Source organism: Asparagus officinalis, chromosome 5 (assembly GCF_001876935.1).
Source record: "Asparagus officinalis chromosome 5, Aspof.V1, whole genome shotgun sequence".
NCBI classification, from domain to species: Eukaryota; Viridiplantae; Streptophyta; class Magnoliopsida; order Asparagales; family Asparagaceae; genus Asparagus; species Asparagus officinalis.
The window spans coordinates 128,781,062-128,802,651 of NC_033798.1; the positions used below are offsets into that span (position 1 = coordinate 128,781,062).

At 36.5% G+C, this 21,590-nt stretch overlaps 2 protein-coding genes and 1 non-coding gene across 6 annotated transcripts; 1 reads left to right on the forward strand and 2 right to left on the reverse strand.

Moving 5' to 3' along the window:
• Positions 2,102-9,834, reverse strand: LOC109841303 (lactation elevated protein 1-like). 2 transcript variants are annotated; one of them, XM_020410228.1, is made up of 15 exons: positions 9,679-9,834; positions 9,346-9,591; positions 9,177-9,271; positions 9,009-9,109; positions 8,785-8,910; positions 7,295-7,364; positions 7,057-7,143; positions 6,891-6,956; positions 6,678-6,770; positions 6,517-6,573; positions 6,306-6,434; positions 6,137-6,227; positions 5,915-6,003; positions 3,713-3,906; positions 2,102-2,196 (listed from the first exon to the last, which is right to left on the reverse strand). In XM_020410228.1, exons 2-15 carry the CDS (start codon positions 9,569-9,571, stop codon positions 2,121-2,123), a joined length of 1,500 nt encoding a protein of 499 aa, XP_020265817.1. In that variant the 5' UTR covers positions 9,572-9,591; positions 9,679-9,834; the 3' UTR covers positions 2,102-2,120. The 2 variants fall into 2 exon arrangements, with proteins under 2 accessions (XP_020265817.1, XP_020265818.1); XM_020410229.1 differs by lacking the exon at positions 3,713-3,906.
• On the forward strand, positions 11,434-11,506 carry TRNAE-CUC. Its single transcript has one exon. It is a non-coding gene; the product is annotated as a tRNA-Glu (tRNA).
• LOC109841304 (protein FLX-like 4) lies at positions 13,406-21,128 on the reverse strand. 3 transcript variants are annotated; one of them, XM_020410232.1, is made up of 5 exons: positions 20,983-21,026; positions 16,329-16,389; positions 14,651-15,206; positions 13,957-14,102; positions 13,406-13,880 (listed from the first exon to the last, which is right to left on the reverse strand). In XM_020410232.1, the coding sequence occupies exons 3-5, from the start codon at positions 15,196-15,198 to the stop codon at positions 13,675-13,677; spliced, it is 900 nt and encodes a 299-aa protein (XP_020265821.1). In that variant the 5' UTR covers positions 15,199-15,206; positions 16,329-16,389; positions 20,983-21,026; the 3' UTR covers positions 13,406-13,674. The 3 variants fall into 3 exon arrangements, with proteins under 3 accessions (XP_020265821.1, XP_020265819.1, XP_020265820.1); XM_020410230.1 differs by lacking the exon at positions 16,329-16,389 and having other exon boundaries at positions 20,983-21,128; XM_020410231.1 differs by lacking the exon at positions 16,329-16,389 and having other exon boundaries at positions 14,651-15,269; positions 20,983-21,068.

A 21,590-nucleotide genomic window follows, 5' to 3' on the forward strand; every position in this document is an offset into this window, starting at 1 on the left:
GTTTTGCAACGAGGAGGAAGAGAGACTGATCTGTGCACAAATGCTAAATGGTCGGGGTTGGGAACTCCGACCATTTGGAATTGAGTCGTTTTGAAACAGTCTGGTTCCCAACCCCGATTATTTTGTTCAACATAAGCTGGACGGACTTCCTAATTAGTCAGGGTTGGCAACCCCGACTAATTAGGATCGTGTTTTTTTCAAAACGATCTACTTTCTGGCTACGACGCTGACGTAGCGAGAAAGTGGGTCGATTTTGCTAAAAAAATGTAGAGTAAGTCGATTTTTGGGATTAAAAGTTTGAATGGGTTTATTTTGAAAATTTGTTCCTCTAAAGATACTCAACTTTCTGAGTGTAGGAAACATAGCATACAACATAACGGAAATTGCATATCATGTAGATTAATCAAAATTAATTAAAATCTAGAAGAATACGTGAAAAACTTTCGGAATTTCTTCGATAATCTGTCCCAAGATCAATACGAAATAGCTCCTCAAGAGAAAAAACCTCCAACTGAAATCCAACTGTCACCGAAGATGAGTACTACTGAGAGATAGGTTCTCAAAATATTTTTTTTCATTTTTCTTCTTTTTTTTTTTCATAAGGCTACATATGAATCATATATATAGGATTGGACTTGCCTTATAGATTTCAATTTCAAAATAATTCTTAGTTGTTTAAAACTATATCCATAACATTTAAAGATGAAATATTTTTTCGATAACAATTAGGATAGAAATATAATTGTATTGCATATAAACCTCTTCTAATGACATTAATGAGACCAATTGGGTCCCATATCGAGAATCAATTGTTAATCAAATTAATAATTTAATTTAACAATCAAATCCTTATCCGACCAACTGTTCATAAAAGCTCTTCCATAATATGTGATTAAATATTCGTGAATAATATTATCTTACATTCAGTCATTTCCAGTATTAATTTATTTTAGACAACTTTATTGAGCAGGATAAATCACTATTTGCTCATTCCTAAAATTTCAATCCCATAAACATAAATAAAAATCATTTTAAAACATCAAAATGTTTTATTTTATAAGAAAATTAATTTTTAAAAACCACCTGTCGACGAAAATTTAATATCTTCATGTAACATGCACGATAAATTAACTCATAAAAATGAGTATACTGGATCCTATCTAGATATTCATCATTTCCTTAAATAAAATCTAATAACCCAACATATCAGGTTATATAGCACTTGTAAAACAAGTTTAACCATCATATCAAAATATATTAAATTATCAAATCAAAAATGATAATATCATCAAGTCTAAGAGACCACGTAACAATTCAAATTCTTTATCTCTTAGGTGACTCGTCTTAGAGAATCCAAATAAGATCTTGTGCTACATATATTAAATATGCGCTTATGACATATACTCAGGGAATCTTCATTCCCGATAGCTGAGATCAACCATCACATCTCATATGTCGTTGTCATGCATAATAACCTCATATAACAATACTAGTTATAAGTTAAGCACAAATTTAAAAAACCTTTGAATTAGATCATATCTCCAAACAAGTGACTATCACAATGCATGATCTAACAAAATAACTTCTAAGAATAATATAACAATTATATAAAAGATACCCAAACAATATGTACAACAATAAAACTTAATTAATATTCAATAAAAACATATTGGATGTTTAAGGACAATAACAATACTCTAGCACTAAGTCCATACGTCTTGTGGGCATCGCATCTCAATTTTGTATATGGCTACGACAAAACATTGATCTTTGCACCTTAAAGAGATTATATACTCTTTTCTTTCCCTTTCTCTTTCCTAACAGTAAATTTGCACCCAAATACAGGATCTCCATGGCTCCATATTTAGAACTCGAGCCTCGATATGTATTCTTTACATGATGCGTTAAATTTTTCTCATTAAAAAATAATGAGAATTTCTTACCCATCACCAATTATATCCGACATAGACATAATTCAATGTTGATGCATATAATATAAAAGACATAACTCGATGTTGATGCATATAATATAAATTATTTTTATTACATTATTATAATCTACATTTGTAGGACAGTCCCAAAATTGAATACGTCGGTTGAATTTAAATAATCACCCAAAATTATCCTGGGTGTGCTGATTCCCGCAAACTGGCCTCATGCTGCTCCAAGTACTCCTTGCTGTTCATTTCTGTCAATCTGAAATGCAAAATCAAATAACAAAAGGAAAATGATGTGGAAAGTATTAATCATAATTATAAAATGACATTGAATAAATCATTGGATTGAAGTCCATGAATCCTAATCCAGAAAAAATGCTATGCAACGATAAATTTTCAACATTGGGAAAAGAAAACCAAATTCTTGTAAAGAAAGTGAATTGTTTGTCTTTGCTATCTGTCATGCTGTTTTTATATCATATTGTCCACCAAATAAAGTTTGGCATAAAAACTCATGGATTCTCCAATACTAAACTAGATGAGTGTACTAAATAATACAGTTCAGATATTATCAGCACGTCTACGGTAAGACGTAACAGCCACATAATGGGTTTTCACACGAGCAGCATCTAGAAAAGTAGTAGTAAACTTTGAAGTTTTCAGCATTTTCTATGTGCATTTCAGTTATCCATGCGCGTCATTTAAGCCACACAAAACTATTTGCAAAATTACAAATGGAAAGAATGAAAAAGTAGGCATTTTGGAACTTCATTAAATCGAATAGCTAAAGCACGTATACACAATCATCAAATATGCTAATTGGAAACGAGATATATCATCCAATACCAAACGTATAGAAGTCCCTGCACATATGTTCTGGGCACAGTACAATCACATATTAATCATATGCAGATAACATTCCAATGCAGGGAATTTGAGGGAGAATCCTCTCAATGCTAGATTTATGCTGTTTATAAACATCAAATCAAAAATTGTAAAAAGCTTTTTTGGGAATTCCCTTCCTACTACATTTTACTTCGTCATTCTTTCATTTATTTATTTATTCTTTATTTTTTGGTTGGTGCATATTCATTCATTGGTGTACTGCGTTTAGTGTTTTGTATTGATCGTAAACTCATGCAATAAAACATGGACTAATGGGCCGGGTTTATCATGTGATTGTGGCTGAGATTAATGGGCTGAGCTGTAATGATCATAATCACAAAATAAAACCTGACTCATTCATCCATAATTTACTACATGAATTTCTGATTCGTAAAACTCTAAACACAATACACAAAACATCAAATAGGCATAAACCAACAAACAAATAAAAGAACGAAAAAGAAAAAATGTGATGAAGCCAAACAAACTGAAAAATAAGTGAAAAGGGAAACTCAATCTTTCCCTTTGAACATGGTAACTCCCCCATCAGAAACTCTCAAAATGAACCAAAGCATAAATATGCAAATCATGCCAAAATCATGTGTTTAAAAGCATGGATTTGTATTTTTGAAGCTTCACTATCACCTTAACTGCCTGCTAAAATGCTAACATTTGTTAGATCATCTTATCTAGTATCGAGGTCATAAAAATAGTATTCATTTAAATATCCGCTCTATGAAGCATGAGTGCTTGATGGCTTGGATAGAAATAATATGTTGTTTCACATCCCTGGTTGCTTTCTATGTCCTTTGCAACAAAATTCCATTTAACTAGCTATCACTCACTGCCTGAAAAATAGAAGAGCTTGGAATAGTTCAGGGGGATCACACCTGCTAATGGTCCGGTCCTTGGCAAATCCTAGCTCATTGTCCACACAGAGGTCAACATCATCCTTTTTCAGTGATCGAGAAGATGTTCTAGGAGATATCTTTTGGGCATCAGCAACCGTCACGATTCTTTCAAAAAGTTCTGCCATAGATGTCTCTGCTGTACACAACAATCTGGCCTTGTTCTCATACATCACCTGCAAAAAGGATTTGTTACGATTCCATATCGAGCCAAGTGTAGCCTGTGATGCGATCACCAACCAAGTGAAGAAGACTATAAAAAAAAGTGTTCCATGTTGGATATGTATGCGTAGAACAGTCTAGGTTCCACAAGAACATTATGTTGTTTAATAGGTTGTTGATCCATAAAGTCACATGTTTAGCTTTTAGGTTGAATAAAATGTTGGCTTTAAGCTAGAGATTAACCTGGTAGGCAGGGGAAACCAATCAATTTCGTATAATAAAAGAACTGAATTAGGTTTATGCGGGCTTCTGATTTCTAGATGTAAACACTGTCACTTTATTCCTCTTAAATTACGGGATTAACTGAATGTGTCCTTGTACAGGCTTCAAACTAGAGGTAAACATCACCAATTTGGTATTTGTCCACATTCATTACTTATAAAAGTGTGAGATACTGCCTATCTAAAGCTTAATATATGTGGCGCTCATCATGGAGAGGCCCTGAAGCTTGCATTTCTTTACTCTATGAACTTTCAGATCTAAATGTGCTCCTTCTCTGTTGACAAATGACAACTATCATAACTAATTTTTCCTGGATTTAATACCATCACCATGCAATATGGTTACTGCTACAAACTTTGATTCTTGTGATAAATGAGGATTTGCTAGCCTTATGTCGGTACACATACCTTAAACACAGCCTATTTTATGTTCTTGAATCTATAGAACTTTATTTTCACAAACTAAATGTCACTGTAGTATTATTTTCCACATGATACTTCCATTAACGGACAAGTAAATACTAACATAAACAACCGTGTCACTCAGAAAAAAGTTGTCGTGTCAAACTTCTTGAGACAATTCGTGCTATATTGCACAGTTATTTTGATAAGTGACTGTGAGACATATCATGTATCAAACCGTAGTTGGGTTTTCAGAGATATAAAGCACATGATATTTGATTGAAGTAAAGGCCTTAATGCTGCTAAGCTGATGGAGGTACACACATGACCTCTAAAATACAGATGGTTAACCTGTCCATGATCTTATCAGGTATCATTTAATATATGTAGTCTAACAATTAAGTAAATCTTGAATTGTTGGGCATTGATACATATGAGATGGATTAGCATGTGAATAGTTCCCTCTCTATAGGTGATGCAATTAGTGTGGTGCATCGAATGTTTCAACCAAATAAACCACATGCAAAGACCTGGTAGTCCTAGTCGAGACAGATTGAGTAGCTGGTCCTAGTGTTGATAGTCTACAGCTGGTGTCTATCCTTTAGGGAGATCAACATTTTTCTTTGAAGATCCAAAAATATGATACCAGCAATCCATCTGGTAATATAACCAAGTAATATAATTTAACTAGAGAAAATATGTCTTGCGTCATTTCCAACAACGATATTTTACTATTTATATAACCAAAGTGTGATTCAAACATTAATACCAATTCTCTTTTGTTCCTACAAAGAACAGAATGCTACTTTACTCTTAATCTTCTCTCAACTGCCCAGGCATTGTCTTTAAATTAGTCTAATGACTCTAACCATGCACTGGAAAACTGACTATAAACAACAGACTACTCCACAAAGACACAATGATGGCATACTTGAACATTTTTTAAAATTCGAAACTATAATTCCATAGATTGGAGCTCCCACTAGAAAACTATACAGAATGCAACACTAAAGTTTCACAACTTGATTGAGAATCCTGCTGATTAAATCATATATCCCATATGCCTCATCAGAAAATCAAGTGCTAAACTGCTGTCTCGTTAAGCAAGAGTACACACTACTTTCTCCAAAAGTAAAATAAAATATGCAGCAAAATGAAGTTTCATATTTATAAATAAACCACTACGATATTCATTGACTTAGTGACCAAAATATGGTTCATATGGACCGTGATGGCTAAAGTCCCCCAAGAGCATGAAGTTGATGAAATAAATTGGACAGAGAACCAACTTGCTGCATAGTAATAAAAGCATGGGACTTTGTAGGAATCATCAACATACATCAACAAGTGTAACAAACCGATAGGCTGCTGCACGATTATGGATCCCAAATTTTGGGACACCTTCAAGTGCTAATGTATGAAACTTCTCTGAAAAGGAATTAAAAATAGCTAATTAGAATCAACAACAAGGAAAAGAAAATAAGTGAGTTTTTGTCTCATATATTCATCAGCATTTTAGTGATTTCTTCATATCAAAATACAAGTCAGTTGAGGAACTCACTAAACAACCCAAAATAGTCTGCAGCTCCCAGAGGTCTGTCACAGAGTTCTTCAAATGAAAAATATGCACATCCATTATACCCTAGTGGAACCTAAAAAGGAATAGGTCCATTAATAAATTTTGATATACTAAATGAAAGAAAATGGACTACTGTTGAAATATTAAAAACCTGCAGCTTTCTTCCCATAACAACTTCCACAACTTGTGGGCCAGGAGTTTCTTTCCCAATTAACTGCTGAAACTTCTCTTTAAGAAGTCCAGAGTATTCATGTCCAATAAAATAGAAACCCTGCTCAGCCTGCACATAAAAATAGATATAAGTTGCTGACAGTAATTTGTTGAATTCCAAATGAAAATGAAGCATTCAGTGAAACACTTACAGAAGTCATTTTTCGGTAATCTGTGGAAGAACCAATTGCATGAACAGTGCATCTTTCCTGCATTGATGGGTTAAATTAAGGTAGGTATGTCATATCATGTGTATGAAAAAGAAAGTGAAAGACAAAAGAAGCATACTTCAAAGTAGTAAATTCTTAAGTACCTTTAGGGTAGCGATAAATGGTAAGAAAAGATCCCTCTGAAGACCACCTTCGTAAAGATTATCTGGAGCACGATTTGAAGTGGAGAGCAGGACCTGGATTAAAACTAACCATCTTGAGGTTAAAATTTAAACTGAAGTGGTAGGTGCAGACTGCAGTCAATTGTGTGCACAAAGAATTATCTAAAAGGTTCAAAAGGAAAGTTGAGTACATACAACTCCTTTGCTGAAAAGATGCCCAAAAAGACGATTTAATATCAAAGCATCAGCAACATCATTCACCTACAAGTTACCATTTACATCAATACTAAAACCACAGCAAAATAGAGATATAGAATATAACAAAGTGACAAAAGAACCTACCCCTGTATTTCTAACATACCATAAATTCATCGAGACATAAAAGAATTGACTCATCTGATATTTCCCCTGCAACAACTTCGAGCGGATCTTCTACTCCTTTATGCATCTGCATTCATATACTAAAATCAAATATACTACAGAAGTCATAGTAGGAGTGCGTTACATGTTTTTATGAGTCAAGTATAAAGGAGAAAATATGCTAAAATGATACTCATGTTAGATCTTAAAAGATTAATCACAGCATAAATCTACAATACCTGTAAGCGACTATGGACGCTCAACATAAAATCATGGAAATGTATTCTTTTCTTCCTCCAGGTAGATGGTCTGTACAAACAACAAGATATAACTTATTCCATGAGAAGTAAGAGGGTCCGAATACAGTGATAAAAATATGTGTGATCCTAAAAGAAAATATGATTGAATATATGTCATGGCTCTTCCATGAGAAGTAAGAGCGTCCAAACATAGTGATAATAATATGTACGATCCCAAAAGAATATATATCACGGCTCTTGTACTTCACTGTACAAAATCATTGTAGTAAAGCTTGAATTCATAACTCTTGGAGAGATGAACCAGATGGACATAAAAAATGTCCATGCAGAACTTCTAATTGATTAGGATGCTGTGAACGAGGGGTGTTGTTTGTATTAATACCATTAACAAGCACGAAATGGGATAAGATTTATGTCTATGCCACTCAAAAATATGTCCGAAAGAGCCACTCTCTGATCTGGATGCCTTAAGATGAGTGGCATCAAATGGTAGCAATGCTGCTCAATCATATGAATCAAGTACCTCAAGACATAAACTAGCTACAGCTTATGAAATTAGCACGTTATTTTGAATAAGAAATCTATAACGACAAGGAAGTGCCACCAAGAAAATACCAAACGTGACCAATATGCTTCCAGTACTTTATTAATGAATATGGCAGAATTTGAAATAATCAAGAAACGAGCTTGCATTAATGCCTCAAAGATATGTCCTCAAGTTGATGCCAACAAGTACAAAACATAAAAAATCTTCTGTTAGCAACTTGCTAATGCAGCATTACAATTCCTCCTGAATTTTTATTTTTTCCAATGGTTTCAGGATGTATAGATTGAAAATAAACATAGAGATCGACTTTAGTTGCTAACCAGTACTTCTACAACAAACTGAAAGGTGAAAGCTATTCTTTCTGATATACCTTGATGAATGTAACTTAATGATTCTGGGACTGGATAGCAAATAAGATCCCATAATTCGAGCCTTCTATATTATATTGAACAATATGATAATACATTAGAACGTCGCCAATCTTCATAATCTACTGCAAATTGCATTAAATAAACTAATATTCGCATGCAACAGCCAGTGAGGCAATATTGTTATACCACCATGACTTGAGTACATGACGCATGGAGGATTTTTATTTTCATTTTCTTCTTAAGTGACTCTTAGCCACAGGGGAAATAGAAAACTGAAGGATCACAAAATACTTTCGAAGAAAGATTTCTTATCCTTGGGAACTAAATCAATTGCAGTGGACCAAAACTTCACTACCATCACCTTCTTTGTGATGAAACAACATAGATAAGTCATGTTCTATGTAACCCACCGTCTTCTCTTGAAAAAAGATAATACATGTAATACGTAGTCATGCTCTAGGGGGGGAAATCGCCTCTAACAGCCTGCATGAAAAAATATGAAAATCCCCCACAGAATTAAACAGGAAAGTAAACCAGGAACAATAACCTACAGCTGATCATAAAACAAATCCATAAGCATTGTCTTTCCAGTCCCTACTCCTCCGTAAAGATACAGCCCTTTAACTGGTGAATAAGAAGAAGACTGGGGCATGAGACGCGACCATAACCACCTACTCCTGCAAAAGTGATGCAATAGGCAACCATTAAGAACAAACAAAGAACTCAAAAAAACTACTTCAATTGCTCAAAGAACTAGTTTATCTTCAACAATTACCTCCCAGATTTTTCAGATGCTTTATATCTATCCAATCGGCACTTATCCTCATTCTCGACTAGCTGGTCATAGAGCCCTTGTAGCAATTGAAGGGTATCAACCTAAAACAGAAACCAGTTATAAATTTTGTCGACTGCATACTGAACAATGGAATTAATCAGCTCAGACCTGAAAGCTATCACCATCAACAAGTTCCCCCGATGAAACTCTCCGCTCATACTCATACAAAGGACCTCTCTTTCCAGCATCCACACCATCTAGCTCTAAAACCCACAATTTTAACAGCAAATTGATTGATAGTATGAAACAAATGAATAAAAAAGAATAAAATGAATACCTTGAGTGGAATCATTTTCTGCATAGCTCGAAAGAGACCTCAGGGACAGCGCCCTCGCATCAAAAACTCTCTTGAATTCTTTAATTTGCGAGGGTTTTGAGAAAGAACGAGCAAGCCAGTCACTTTTCTTCTCACTTTTATCCAATTTATTTGGGGCAGCATGCAATCCTTGCCGAGCACGAGAAAAGGTTCGAGCTTTGAGAAGAGCTCGAGCCAGCGTTCTCATTTAACAATCCCCAGCAAACCCTCATTTCAATAAAAAGAAGATCATTATACGAAAATTCTACAACTGAAAAATCGAAAATCGAAGGGGAAAAGAAGAACATTACTCACAAGAATCGAGATAGTTCTAATTCAAGGTTTTTTTAATTTCACACGAAATTGGGAGCACGAGCCCGAACCCTAGTTTTATTAATAAAGGTTTCAATTTTTCGCACGAAAACGGGAGCGCGAGCGCGATCCCTAATTTCGTGGAGAAGGGGATTTTTTTATTCGAGCTTTGAGTGTCCATTATCGGGTTTGTGGGGCCCGCTTTGGCTGTCGCTATAACTAAAATACGATGACCATTTGGTTTGGTTTTGTCGATGATAATGATACGGGGAAAATGAGAGCTTACTTAATAGCGCGAATCTCCAAGGCCAGCTGTGTGGTTTAGAAAATTGCTGATTATTTTGGACAGAGAGGATTTGCTTTGTTCCCATAATCACGGGTCGCCATGGGATGGTGTTGTGGACTCGCTCACGTGTCGAAAAAATGTCGGAGGGGCCTACTTATATATATATAAAGGATGGATTACAAATTCTAGGATAAAAAAGCGGGTGTTTTTTAGTTTAAGGACCCGTTTGGTTGCTGAATAGGGTTTGGGAAAGCCTGCCAAAACTGACAAAAACTGTCAGTTTTGACAGACTTTCTTGTAAAAACGTCATTTTTTGGGGCGTTTTTACAAGAAAGTCTGTCAAAACTGATATTTTTTGGGGTGTTTTTATCAGTTTTGGCAGGCTTGTTGCCCATTTCAACTCCTCTTTTCAGCAACCAAACGGGCCCTTACGGTGTCCATAACCTTTGTTTGATTCAGAATAAATTTTGGAATATTGAATACCTAAATAATAAAAAAGTAATACATTATAGCATTTGAAATCCCCTATTTGGGAGAGGATTTAGACTAGATTTCAAATTCTAAAATTTGTAATGCTACAATTTGAGTTTGAAACAAACAAAATACAAATTATAGAATCGTATATCCAAAAATATTGATGAAACAAACAATTTCTTAGAAATCTCAACCCATGTTTAAAAACCTATGGATTTCAAATCTCATGGTGAAATCCATATCCTAAAATTATAGGATCTGAAACAAACATTATCCAAGTTTGAGACGATATATTTTGGATTTTGGAGTAAAATAAAATGATGATAGATAGGCGCATACTCAAACCTACATTTGAAGTTCAATGTAGCCAGCCAGTAGAAGTTTGCTAGCAAATGATTAATTGGAATTCATTAATGGTACATTAAATTAAGAACAAATTTTCATTGTAGACCCAAACAGAATTTTAATTATCAAAATCGACCGATTTTTTTTTAATTACCAAAATCGACCCGTTTTATGCCACATAGGCTTAAATCCAGTTTCCTAATTAGTCGGGGTTGGCAACCCCGACTAATTAGGAGTTGTTAAACCCCAAATAGAAGCCTTAAAACCCGGTTTAACAACTCCTAATTAGTCGGGGTTGACAACCCCGACTAATTAGGAAATTTGATTAAGCCTACGTGGCATAAAACGGGTCGATTTTGGTAATTAAAATTCTGTTTGAGTCTACAGTGAAAATTTATTCTTAAATTAATATCAATTTTCAGACTAATAGAGTTCACAGTTTCTGCATTAGCTCATTAGAACGCTATTTTAACGCAAATAGATTGAAAGAAGCGGATGATGTCATTGGAAGTTTGATGTCAATGGCAATGGAGTTTGGAATTAATCATTATAGCAACATTGTATGTTTTCTGTTATAAGCATGAATGTATGATCGATGTTGGAGTTAATTGCCTATTGTTCTGATATCATCGTTATTTCGGAGGGTCATCACATCCGTTGTAGTCTAGTTGGTTAGGATACTCGGCTCTCACCCGAGAGACCCGGGTTCAAGTCCCGGCAACGGAATTTTATTTTTGTTTTTTTCCACTTTTTTTTCTTTGCACAATACTGCTGGCACAAACAGAACGGTCATCAAAGTAACAAACCTCAACCACCCCCCCCCCCCGACACAGAAAATAGGATGCGGTTCTTTCTTTTTTTCCCCTTATAATTATCAAGTATCCTTCTTCTTCAACCATCTTTACAAAATACAGTGGCAACACTTTTTTAAAGTTCAAGTTAAATTCGTAGTCAGCAAGATTTGAACATGTGCTGTTGTGATGTCACTCACTCTCTGTTAACATTTTAAAGTTGTGATGAAGTTCGTCGATTATAGGTTTATATTAATGCTAACAAAAAAGCCCCGTTTTATTAATACTAAATGGCACAATAGCACTTACTGAACATGAGATGTGATGTCCAATTCTTTCATAAAAAAAAAAAAAAAGAAAGGAACGAAAGAAAGGAAAAAGAAAAATAAAAAAATCTCATGCCAGAGATAGAGAGAGAGAGATTTATTGTGTTATTGAGCGAAGTTGGGGAGATGCAACAGTCGTTATTGTGGAAGGAACAGTGCTCGATACTATCATCCTTAACGTTGCATTATCGTATCACGCTTTACATCGCGTATGTTTCCAGTTTCTATTAAGGCAGAATGCGAACGGCTTGGCTGCCGTCGTTCGACATTCAACCCGATTGCATCCTCCTCCAACAATCTCCGTCACTCCGAAGTCTCCAAATCTGACATCATCCTCCTCCAACCAGTGGCGTAGCCAGAATTATTGTTTGCCGTAGGCGAAAAATAAAGGGATTGTGTCGAGCAAGAGGAAGTAGAGGAGACCGGTGTTAGCAATTGTGTCGAGCACCGTCAGCTGAGCTGCTGCTCTCTCTGCTCATCAAGAAGTGTGGATAGTTGCTGGGGCTAGTGATGTTCTGGTTCTGATACGTGGAGAGGCTCGGCCTCGGCCTAGGCTAGGGTTAGATCTAGCTGGAGCTGGCGTAGCTGGTGCTGAAGGATGGAGATGATGCCGACACAACCGTAGGACAGGATCCTTGAGACGCATGTCAGCCTCATAGGCGAGGGAGTTCACAGCATCTTCACGTTAGTCGCGATTGAGGTCGTTGAGGATCTTCGTCACGTTGTTGGCACCAAACACCTTGTGAACGTTCACAAATTTCTGTGGGTTGTAGTAGGGTGCGAACACGCAGTCCAGCTGGCACTTTCACCTGAGGAATTTACAAGCTGCGCACAGAGAGCTCGTCGCGGTTGATGATGACCCCAAAGCTGAAAGGGCAATCGAGTGCGGAAATGCGGAGGAAGACGTCATCATCATCAAGGTGTGGATATCACTTTCTTGCTCGGAGGAAGACGTCATCATCATCAAGGTGTGGATATCACTTTCTTGCTCTGGGCAGCTGCCCAGGGCAACACAAGGCTGGTTCCGCCACTGTCTCCAACCAACTCGTTCCGAAGTCTTCGACGTCATCTCAGCCTCCACATCCTCCAAAACTAAACTAAGTTCAACCAACTCGGCTCCGAAGCCTCCGACACCAGCATCACGGTCTCCACGTCCTCTAAAAACCAACTAGGAAGTGGAAGGACAACGAGCTTTTGTTACCTTGCAACTAATTTTACTTCAGGGACTAGATGATCAGAGTTTTTTGTACTCGAGAGAAACTCTAATAATTGTGCTTTATTTCCTTTAATAACTACTTTCAGTGCAAAGGATTGACTAATCTAAGTTAAAACGTATAGTTGGAGATTATGTGTTTAGAATCAAGATGGGGAAAAAGTTACTAAATTAGGAAATGTAAACCAAAGAATAGTCGACTTCAAGTTACGCACGATCTCGGTACCAAAGCGACTTGATTAAACAAATACCTCCTCCTACAAAGCGACGCCATCACTTAGTAAGCACGCGCCCAAAACAACCCAATTCCACCATAAATGCGCTCAAAACACTTCAACATCAATCTCCAACTTAATACAGCATCAGTGTCCAGCTAACACAGTGAGTTCCAGAACCATTAACATTTTCTAAACCTAACTTTCTTCTTACTCAAATGATCCGGATACCAACCGATATAATAAAAATCACCATTTTCCTTGTACATTTTCGCTGAAAATACCTGAACATCTCCACTCCAGTATTTGCTGTAAGCCCTCAATTCAAACAACCGTGCCGTCAATATCCCTAAGGAATATTACCTCTTCTTGCTGCATCAACTGGACTAACATTACTCGTACCAACTGCAACACCAGCCACAGGAACCAGAGGCCTTCCATAACCATCGACATAGGGTTGAGCATAACCATGGCCATAGGCGACGCCTTGACCTACAGGGGGATATAAAGAAGCTGGGCTGCTGAAAGTTCCAGCATAAGGGTTCATCGCCGCATCTGCATGATACAATAAAAGAATAATTTAGAAGATGAAATAAGTAATTTGAGATTTCAAAATAGGATGGATGTTTACTGCGCAGCTGTTCTCCCTTCTCAGCATTTATCACGTCCGCTCGTAGCTTCTCCACTTCCCTTGCCAATGATATCAAATTCTTCTCCATGGCTCGCATCTGCTCCACTTGCTCAATGTTTGAACCTTTCTCACGCTCAAATGTAGCTCTTCATGCAAAAAGAATATGGAAGTTAGACATTATTCTTAACAAAGAATGTACACAGTTATCCCCTCATCCAAACATGTCTAGAGCATAACATTGTTAGCCAGAATGTCACTCGTACATTCAGTTCAGGTGTGTATATGGTTAGCAAAAAGGTACGAGGTAAGGTGCAGCCCCATGCTGGAAAACGGATAGACGGATATATGGTTATATATCATTTTGAGTCTACTTCGGTCCAAGTAGATTAGCCTGGTGCATCTGCTTTATATGCCTTTTCAACCAAACAAGTACTCAATTGGAGCTAATCATTTGTGTACAGTCCCTTCAAAAATTGAGGAATATGCACTTGATCCTAGTTTTATGGTATGCAAGGGTTTACCAAATAGATTCTCAACCCATAAAATTATTTGTTTTGACAGATATCTTGCAAACTAACATTGTGCAAAAAACTCAATTTTGTATCAGGTATAATGCAAAGAGCAAAGGTGAAAAATGTCATATGTAAAGTGCCGAAAAAGGAGTCGACAAAAATTTTAGGCCAATTTAATTTACCGTAATTTCTGATGCTCTTGCCTCAAGCCATCTAGCTGAGCAAGCAACTCAGGCATCTTCTTGTCGCCGCCACTGATTTTCTGTAATTCTTCGGTCAACACCTGAATTTCACTAGCCAACTCCTGTCTTTTGGTCATTAGGCTCTGTGCCTCCTTATGGGCTTCCTGTAGTTCCTTCTTCACGATTTCACCAGCACGAATATCTTCCTCGGCCTTCCTAATCTTCTCCATAAGTCCTCTGACCTGGATATCACTTTCAGTCCTGATACTCCCGATATGTGATTTGATTCTGTGGATCTCTTGCTGATTGGCTCCTATCTCGTCTCTCATGGCAACATGTGTTGTTGCCAATCTCTGATTCTCCCTCAGAAGCCTCTCTATTTCAGCAGCTTGAGAAGCTATTTTGTTTTCCAGAAGCTCAGGTGGCGGCAGAGGCTCTAAAGGGCGACGAGGATCAGCAGGTCTAAGTTCTCCAGGAAAGGGGCCATGGCGCATCATTCCAGGAGCATGAAGGTCCCGTCCCTCATATGCGTGTCTTCGGGCATCCATGGAAATTTCTGCAATAATGAGTTGTGGGACCAGCAATTCCTAAGTTTTACGCTCAAGTGCTCACAACTTACCTAGATAAAGCAAAAAAATTTGTCTCGATAACAAGTTTTTCTATCTAGATATGGCCATATGGTCTATGGAAAATTTCGAAGAAGAAAAATAGCACACAACTATAACATGGATAAATAGAAAATCACACACACACAAACACACAAAATACAATATAGTGATATGGTACAACACACAAATATAACGTATCCTAAAGATTTAAGATACACATACGTCATGGACGTAATAATAATAAAATTCCGCATGGCTTTCTAATGGTCACTACCAACAGTATGAATCTATAAAGCTAGAAATATTAAAAAAGCTCGGTCTCTCAATATTGTGAATTTTTTCCAGCTATACATCAAAACATATTCCTTATTGAGAACCTAAACGTCAATGCCTCTAAGGATAAAATACAATTGTGACTTCATACATTTGATCTTAACTTCTTAGTCTCGGATACATCCATGATGTCTTCAATTCATCTGAGATATGTTGCAAATTTTAACATGTGTGTCTGATATGTATCCATCAAGTACAATGGTAGAAGTACGTAGATATGTGTCATTTGTCGAAGTATTTGAGCAATAGGTCAGAACCTACTTGTTCACGTCGTCTAAGTCAATAAAGGGGAGATGTAGACATATGCTTCAAGATTCACCAAAAAGATGTACAAACAACACGTGAAGGTTTCTTCTTGCCAAAAGCAATTTGACCCCTAACAAGATAATTTTAGCTAGGGAATGTTAACCGATATGTGCTGGATCATCCAATAAATGGGAAAAAAAGATTTGGATAGGATTTCTGCAGAGAAGTTAAATGGTCCACTGTAATTTTATTCAGACAATATCATAGGAAAAGGCTATGTACTTGCTGAAACCATGATTTGGGCAACTTTGATTTGTGTCTCATTTGGCATACAAGCGTGAACGGGAGTATCAAAATTCAGATATGATGTCACATTATGTTTGTCTGTCTTCAGACACATTAATAGTTAGCTATAAAAGTTAAAAGGAAAATAATAATATTATTATTATTAACGTAATAATGCCACAAGTTATCAGAAGGTAAAAGCATACCTATCCCAACAGGATTAGGTATTTTATACCTAGTAATCGTTGCAATGTCACTCCTTTGATCCTGTGGTGACAAATATTAAAAAGATAAAAATAAAAATAAGAAAACAACTGATTGATACTTTATATGGTTTAGGTTAGGGATTGACATTAGACACACTGATGAACTGAAAGTCTGCATTCTCTCCTCTTCTTTCCCTTCCTTAACTTCCTCCTTCCTCCTATATCTTTTTTACTATTGCTTTCTTCATGCCCTTTATTTTCTGATTCTATTTCGTTTATGTTTCTCAAAATCGTGAAAGGAAGTGTTCACAAGTGTATACACAAACAAATGCATGGTCATGAATCATGACCTTATCCTCATGGGTGGTAGATGACAGATATGAAATTGAAACCTTAGGTATATACATCAAAATTTTGGTAAGAACAGCAGTCAAGATTGGAAGGTAACAGGCAACAAGTTTTGTCTTTATCTTCATTAACAGGTCAGTGTTCATTGAAGCATCTTTTAAGGTTAGTTTTGGTTTTCTAGTGAAAAATTGACTAGGAGGTGGCTGATTGCAACCAAAAAAAGAAAAAAGAAAGAAAAAAGAAAAAGAAAGAAACACTTTAAAGGTGCTTTATGTATAAATTGAAATTCAAAGGTGGTTCTGGTGGAATTACCGTATTTGAAGGTGTTTTTTATGAAAAAACCCAGAGAAGTTTGATCAGACGAGGAGATTCTATAATGACTTTTTACTCTGCCTAGAGAGTGTCTATTCATATAACTACAGAAATGGTTGGATGGATTAAAGAGGAAAATTTTGCAAAATGTCGGCTAAAGGAGATAAGTCATCCAATTTAATGTGAACTAAAAACGCACATCAAACAGCACTATCAAGAGTCAATAAACAGTGTGATAACGCTTACTAGATTTATTAAGAATGGGGTGACGGTCATACATAATGATGACAATTAAATATAATTCTGAAGCTCCTGTTTCCCCATAGTCTGGTGTGATAAGATTTAGAAAGACGAACAAATTTAACCTTTCAAGGAAATGGTGTCTCCAAACATATGTTGCATGTTAATTTTAAATATTAGACAAGAGAACAAAAGTTTTGCTAGACTCTCACTCTCTTCAGGAACAACTCACTGTAACTTTATCGTCGAAGACTGGACCTTCCTTATCTTACTAGTTTCAATTAAGCAGATCTACAGAACCATGAAAATTCAAAATCATATAAATGAAGATGTATAGAGAATGCATTTTCATCAAAGAAATTCATGATTTGAAAGTAGAAATACATCCAATTATGGATTCAGTTCTGTGATCTTGAAGGAGGTCATTACGGATTGAACCATTATATAGAAACATAGCCATTACAATAATAGCAAATTAATGATAGAGAAAAGAGAGCTTCAAAAAAAAAAAGACATGCAAGTAGTTAGCACTTAATTAAATAAAACATATATGTGCATAGTAAACTGAAGACATATAATACTTTTTCTATTTCTATCGTGTTTCCAGGCAATTGTTTTAATAAAATTGACGCCCATGAAAAAACTTTGAGATAGCTACAAGACGAAGTTTGCCTCTATCAGATAAAGTCTTGTGATTTAACTCTAGCACTCAGCTATGTTCCTATGCATTATCTTCTGCAATTTAATTTTTAGCAATCAGCTTTTTTTCTTTTTAATCCCTTTTGCATTATATTTACCCAGCAACCAAACTAAGCACACGCAAACCCCAGAAGGAAAACATCGTTACAGTCCCTGCCAACCCTAAGAAGCTGAATCTTGAATGTGAATGAAGCATGCAAAATGTTATCATATCTTTACTAATACATTTGACACATAAGCAAAACCGTTACCGATCAAACACTAAGGGTGTGTTTGGCAATCACCCAAAAACTGGGTCAGGTTCAACCTTGACCTAGTTCTACTCTAAACCAATTTAGTGTTGGACCACTACCCCTGGTCCAACACTAAACTGGTTTTATGGCCTTTTTTAGCCTAAGAATAATTGGGCGAGACCTGGCCCGATTTTTGTCAATCAAAAGCAAACTCAAAACTGGGCTATGTTCAGTCCTAGCCCAATTTTAGCAGTTTGCCAAACACAAGAGTGTGTTTGGCACTCGTCTAAAATTGGGCCAGGTTCAATCCTGGAGTTCTTTTCTAAACCAGTTCAAAGTTGGACCAAGGGGTGCTGGTTATAGGCGTCAAAAAATGCTGAAAGATATCCAAATACAGCTCAAGAGGAAATTATCCAAAAAGACAGAAGAACACAAGTCTTGACTGTCTCGCCGTGCGAGACAGACTTGACTGTCTCGCCGTGCGAGACAGGAATTTACTGTCTCGCACGTGAGACAGCTTTCGATGGTCAAAACTACCTTTGTAAACTTGCCTTACTACGTGGCCACTAACTGTTCAAGACACGTGAAAAACGTCGTGGGCGAGAATCACGTGTGATAACTGCCATAAATAACGAGTTTTGAAACGTGGAGGCAGTTAGATGAAAAAGCTGCCTGTGGTGTATTGTTCCGCTGAGACAGGTGTTTACTGTCTCTGCGGGCCGATGACAGTGTTTATCTGTCTCGGCGGGCCGCAGACAGCAAACACTGTCTCGCCCGTCGAGACAGCAAAAGCTGTCTCGCGAACATGTTTTCTGCCAACTGTTCCTAGAGGCTATATATACTCCCCGAAGGCTATTTTCTCAAGTGGCTGATCATTTTGAGCACTTGAGAGCAATCCAGAGCGGAGAGAGAGCAGAAGTGCTGATCTTACGGCCAATCCTTGATAATCAGGCTTTGACTTGATTTCAAGAAGAACGACTATCTTACATCGATAAGATATCGTTTCAATTTCTCACTTCGATAAACGATGTCAGAATCATAAACCCCTCACGGTTCAATCAGAATCTGTGATTTGGTGGTCCACGAGTCAAAGCGCTCCCGGCACAGGCAAAGATCCCACGAAAGCAGTGATCCAAACAACGATCCTGCGTTTATTTTCTCAAGAGTTGTAATTTTCTTTTTGTTGTGTAAAAGAGTCTTATAAAAAGGCTGTTTTCTTTGAATTTATTGTAATCGACCGAAGATATAATGAATTCGACAACAAAATCAACTTTTGGCAAAAACACTGGTCTAACACTAAATTGGTTTTCAGGCCTATTTTTGGCCTAACAAGAACTGGGCCACTGGCCCAGTTTTTGCCAATCACAAATTAACTCAAAACTGGGTCAGGTTCAGTCCTCACCCAGTTTTAAGAGTTTGCAAAAAAATACCCTAAGTTGTTTATAAGGTTCGAATGTCTAAAGAAAGAGCATATCTAGCTTTTTTCCGTATTACTACTTTGACACCTAGAACTCATCAAAAGAAATTCCTAATGACTCAGTCTTTAAGGGTTTCATATAAACTCAACATGCTTGGAGATAAATTTAGTTGTTCTGGAATGTATCACGACGTGCATCTTGTAAGTGAGTAGATGTGTGNTATAGTGTCTCTAAACTCTATCCTCATAGCGTTTCTAGTGCTTTACCAATAGAACCACCGTATTCAAGGGTAATCAACAGCCTATTCTTCATGATAAGACATTAAATGAGATCTTCATGTCCTACAAAAAGACTAACATAAGATGTACACACCCCACACATAGCAGCCAGAACATCTAGAACTATCTATTAAACAACAACTTCCAGTGACTTGGTAGTCCAGCTCATGTTTTTCTCAATATTCAGATAAAATTGATAGTAATAAGGCCACCCTTTTATACAGTGAGCGAATTCGATTGAATTGAGCAGAGAATTCCAAATGACCTGAGCTTAAGCCTTTCTTTTTTGGGTGGGGGTGGGGGTGGGGTGGGGGGTTATGTTCTACATTAGTAAACCTAACAGAACATTTTCTTGTCAGTATGGCAACAAAATTCAAAACTCTATATATGGGTGATAAATGCAGACGCCATGTAATCTTCCTCAATCTGTCTTATTAAAGCTGTTAACTAAAAACAGGCATAGCTAAGGCCTCTAACTTAAGACTGTACATTATAGAACACCCAGTAAACTATGTGTAACAGGTAACTAAGCTTTAATAGCTCTCCGTTATAGAACACCCAGTAAACTATGTGTAACAGGTAACTAAGCTTTAATAGCTCTCCGCTCTAAGGATTGAGCTTGATACCTCTCTTTTGGCTTATAGAACTTCTTCCAGAGTGAATCATCATAATTTGATATCAACACCCTACCTTAAAAAAAGAAATCTTTGAACAGAACTCCATCGACGCGTGCTAAGACATCCGCAGAAAAATCCAGTCCAGAATCAAAGAGCAACTTCACACAGCATTTATCATAATTTAACATCATATAATCATCAAAGAACAGCTTTTGAGAGTGTTCCTGTTCAATTTAGCAAAAATATCTCTTATTTGAGAAATAGATACAAGGTCATTACATGGTCTCCGCGAATTTTTTTTTTTTTTTGGGTGGTAAATATGACTAAAAATATTGCCAATAAAAGAGAAATCTTTCTGATCGCAGACAATTACAATACTCTTAAAATTGTCAACAAACGAGGTAAGTTCGATTCCACAAGTAAATCTATCTTAATTTACAAGAAAAAATAAGAAGAATTTAGATCGATTATCGAGGAAATAGAAAACCCTAGAAAAAAAGAGAGAGTACCTTTGATAGTGAGGACGGATTAAGAAAGGTATGGCATCGCGAGTGATGATGTTATTCAGTCTTCACGGCTGGATCCCATAAAAGAATCGGGATGGGTTCGGATATGCATCGGGTTTGGGTCGGGTCGGGTCCGTTACAGAATTTGTCATAAATTTCGGTGAGGAATTAAGACTATAGCTTCACTTTTTTTATGGACTGTCTAGCTTTTGATACAATAACCATAGCAGATAATTCAGTCGATTATGAGGTTTCAACTTTCAATATGACTCTTATAATATTAGTTTTATTTTTGAACTGGATTATAAAAAAATAAGTAATACAATATAATATTTCTTTCGATATTTCTAACGAGTGCTCATAGACACTTGTTAGAGAATGAGCGAGATAGACAAAAATGAAAGACAAGCGGGTCCATTTTGATTTGTACTAATTTTTCTCATTATCTCTACCCTCTCTCATCTCTTAACGAGTGCCTAATAACACCCATTAAACTTTTATCCTCTATAAACAGGCGCGGATTAATTATCAATTTTTAAGATAAAATGAATTTTAGTTTCTGATCATCGCACTGTATTTATCCTTCACTATATTTGATGATGTGTATATTT

Excerpts from the sequence above, each read along its gene's own strand:
- LOC109841303 (XM_020410228.1), bottom strand. The coding sequence starts at position 9,571 with ATGAGAACGCTGGCTCGAGCTCTTCTCAAAGCTCGAACCTTTTCTCGT. Across the intron at positions 7,365-8,784 it reads GATTTGTTTTATGATCAGCT|ACCATCTACCTGGAGGAAGA; the intron begins GTAGGTTATTGT and ends TTGTTTGTACAG. Across the intron at positions 6,957-7,056 it reads TATGTCTCGATGAATTTATG|GTGAATGATGTTGCTGATGC; the intron begins GTATGTTAGAAA and ends GGTAACTTGTAG.
- LOC109841304 (XM_020410230.1), bottom strand. The coding sequence starts at position 15,198 with ATGGATGCCCGAAGACACGCATATGAGGGACGGGACCTTCATGCTCCT. Across the intron at positions 14,103-14,650 it reads CAAGAGCATCAGAAATTACG|AGCTACATTTGAGCGTGAGA; the intron begins GTAAATTAAATT and ends TTTTGCATGAAG. Across the intron at positions 13,881-13,956 it reads GAAGGGAGAACAGCTGCGCA|ATGCGGCGATGAACCCTTAT; the intron begins GTAAACATCCAT and ends TGTATCATGCAG.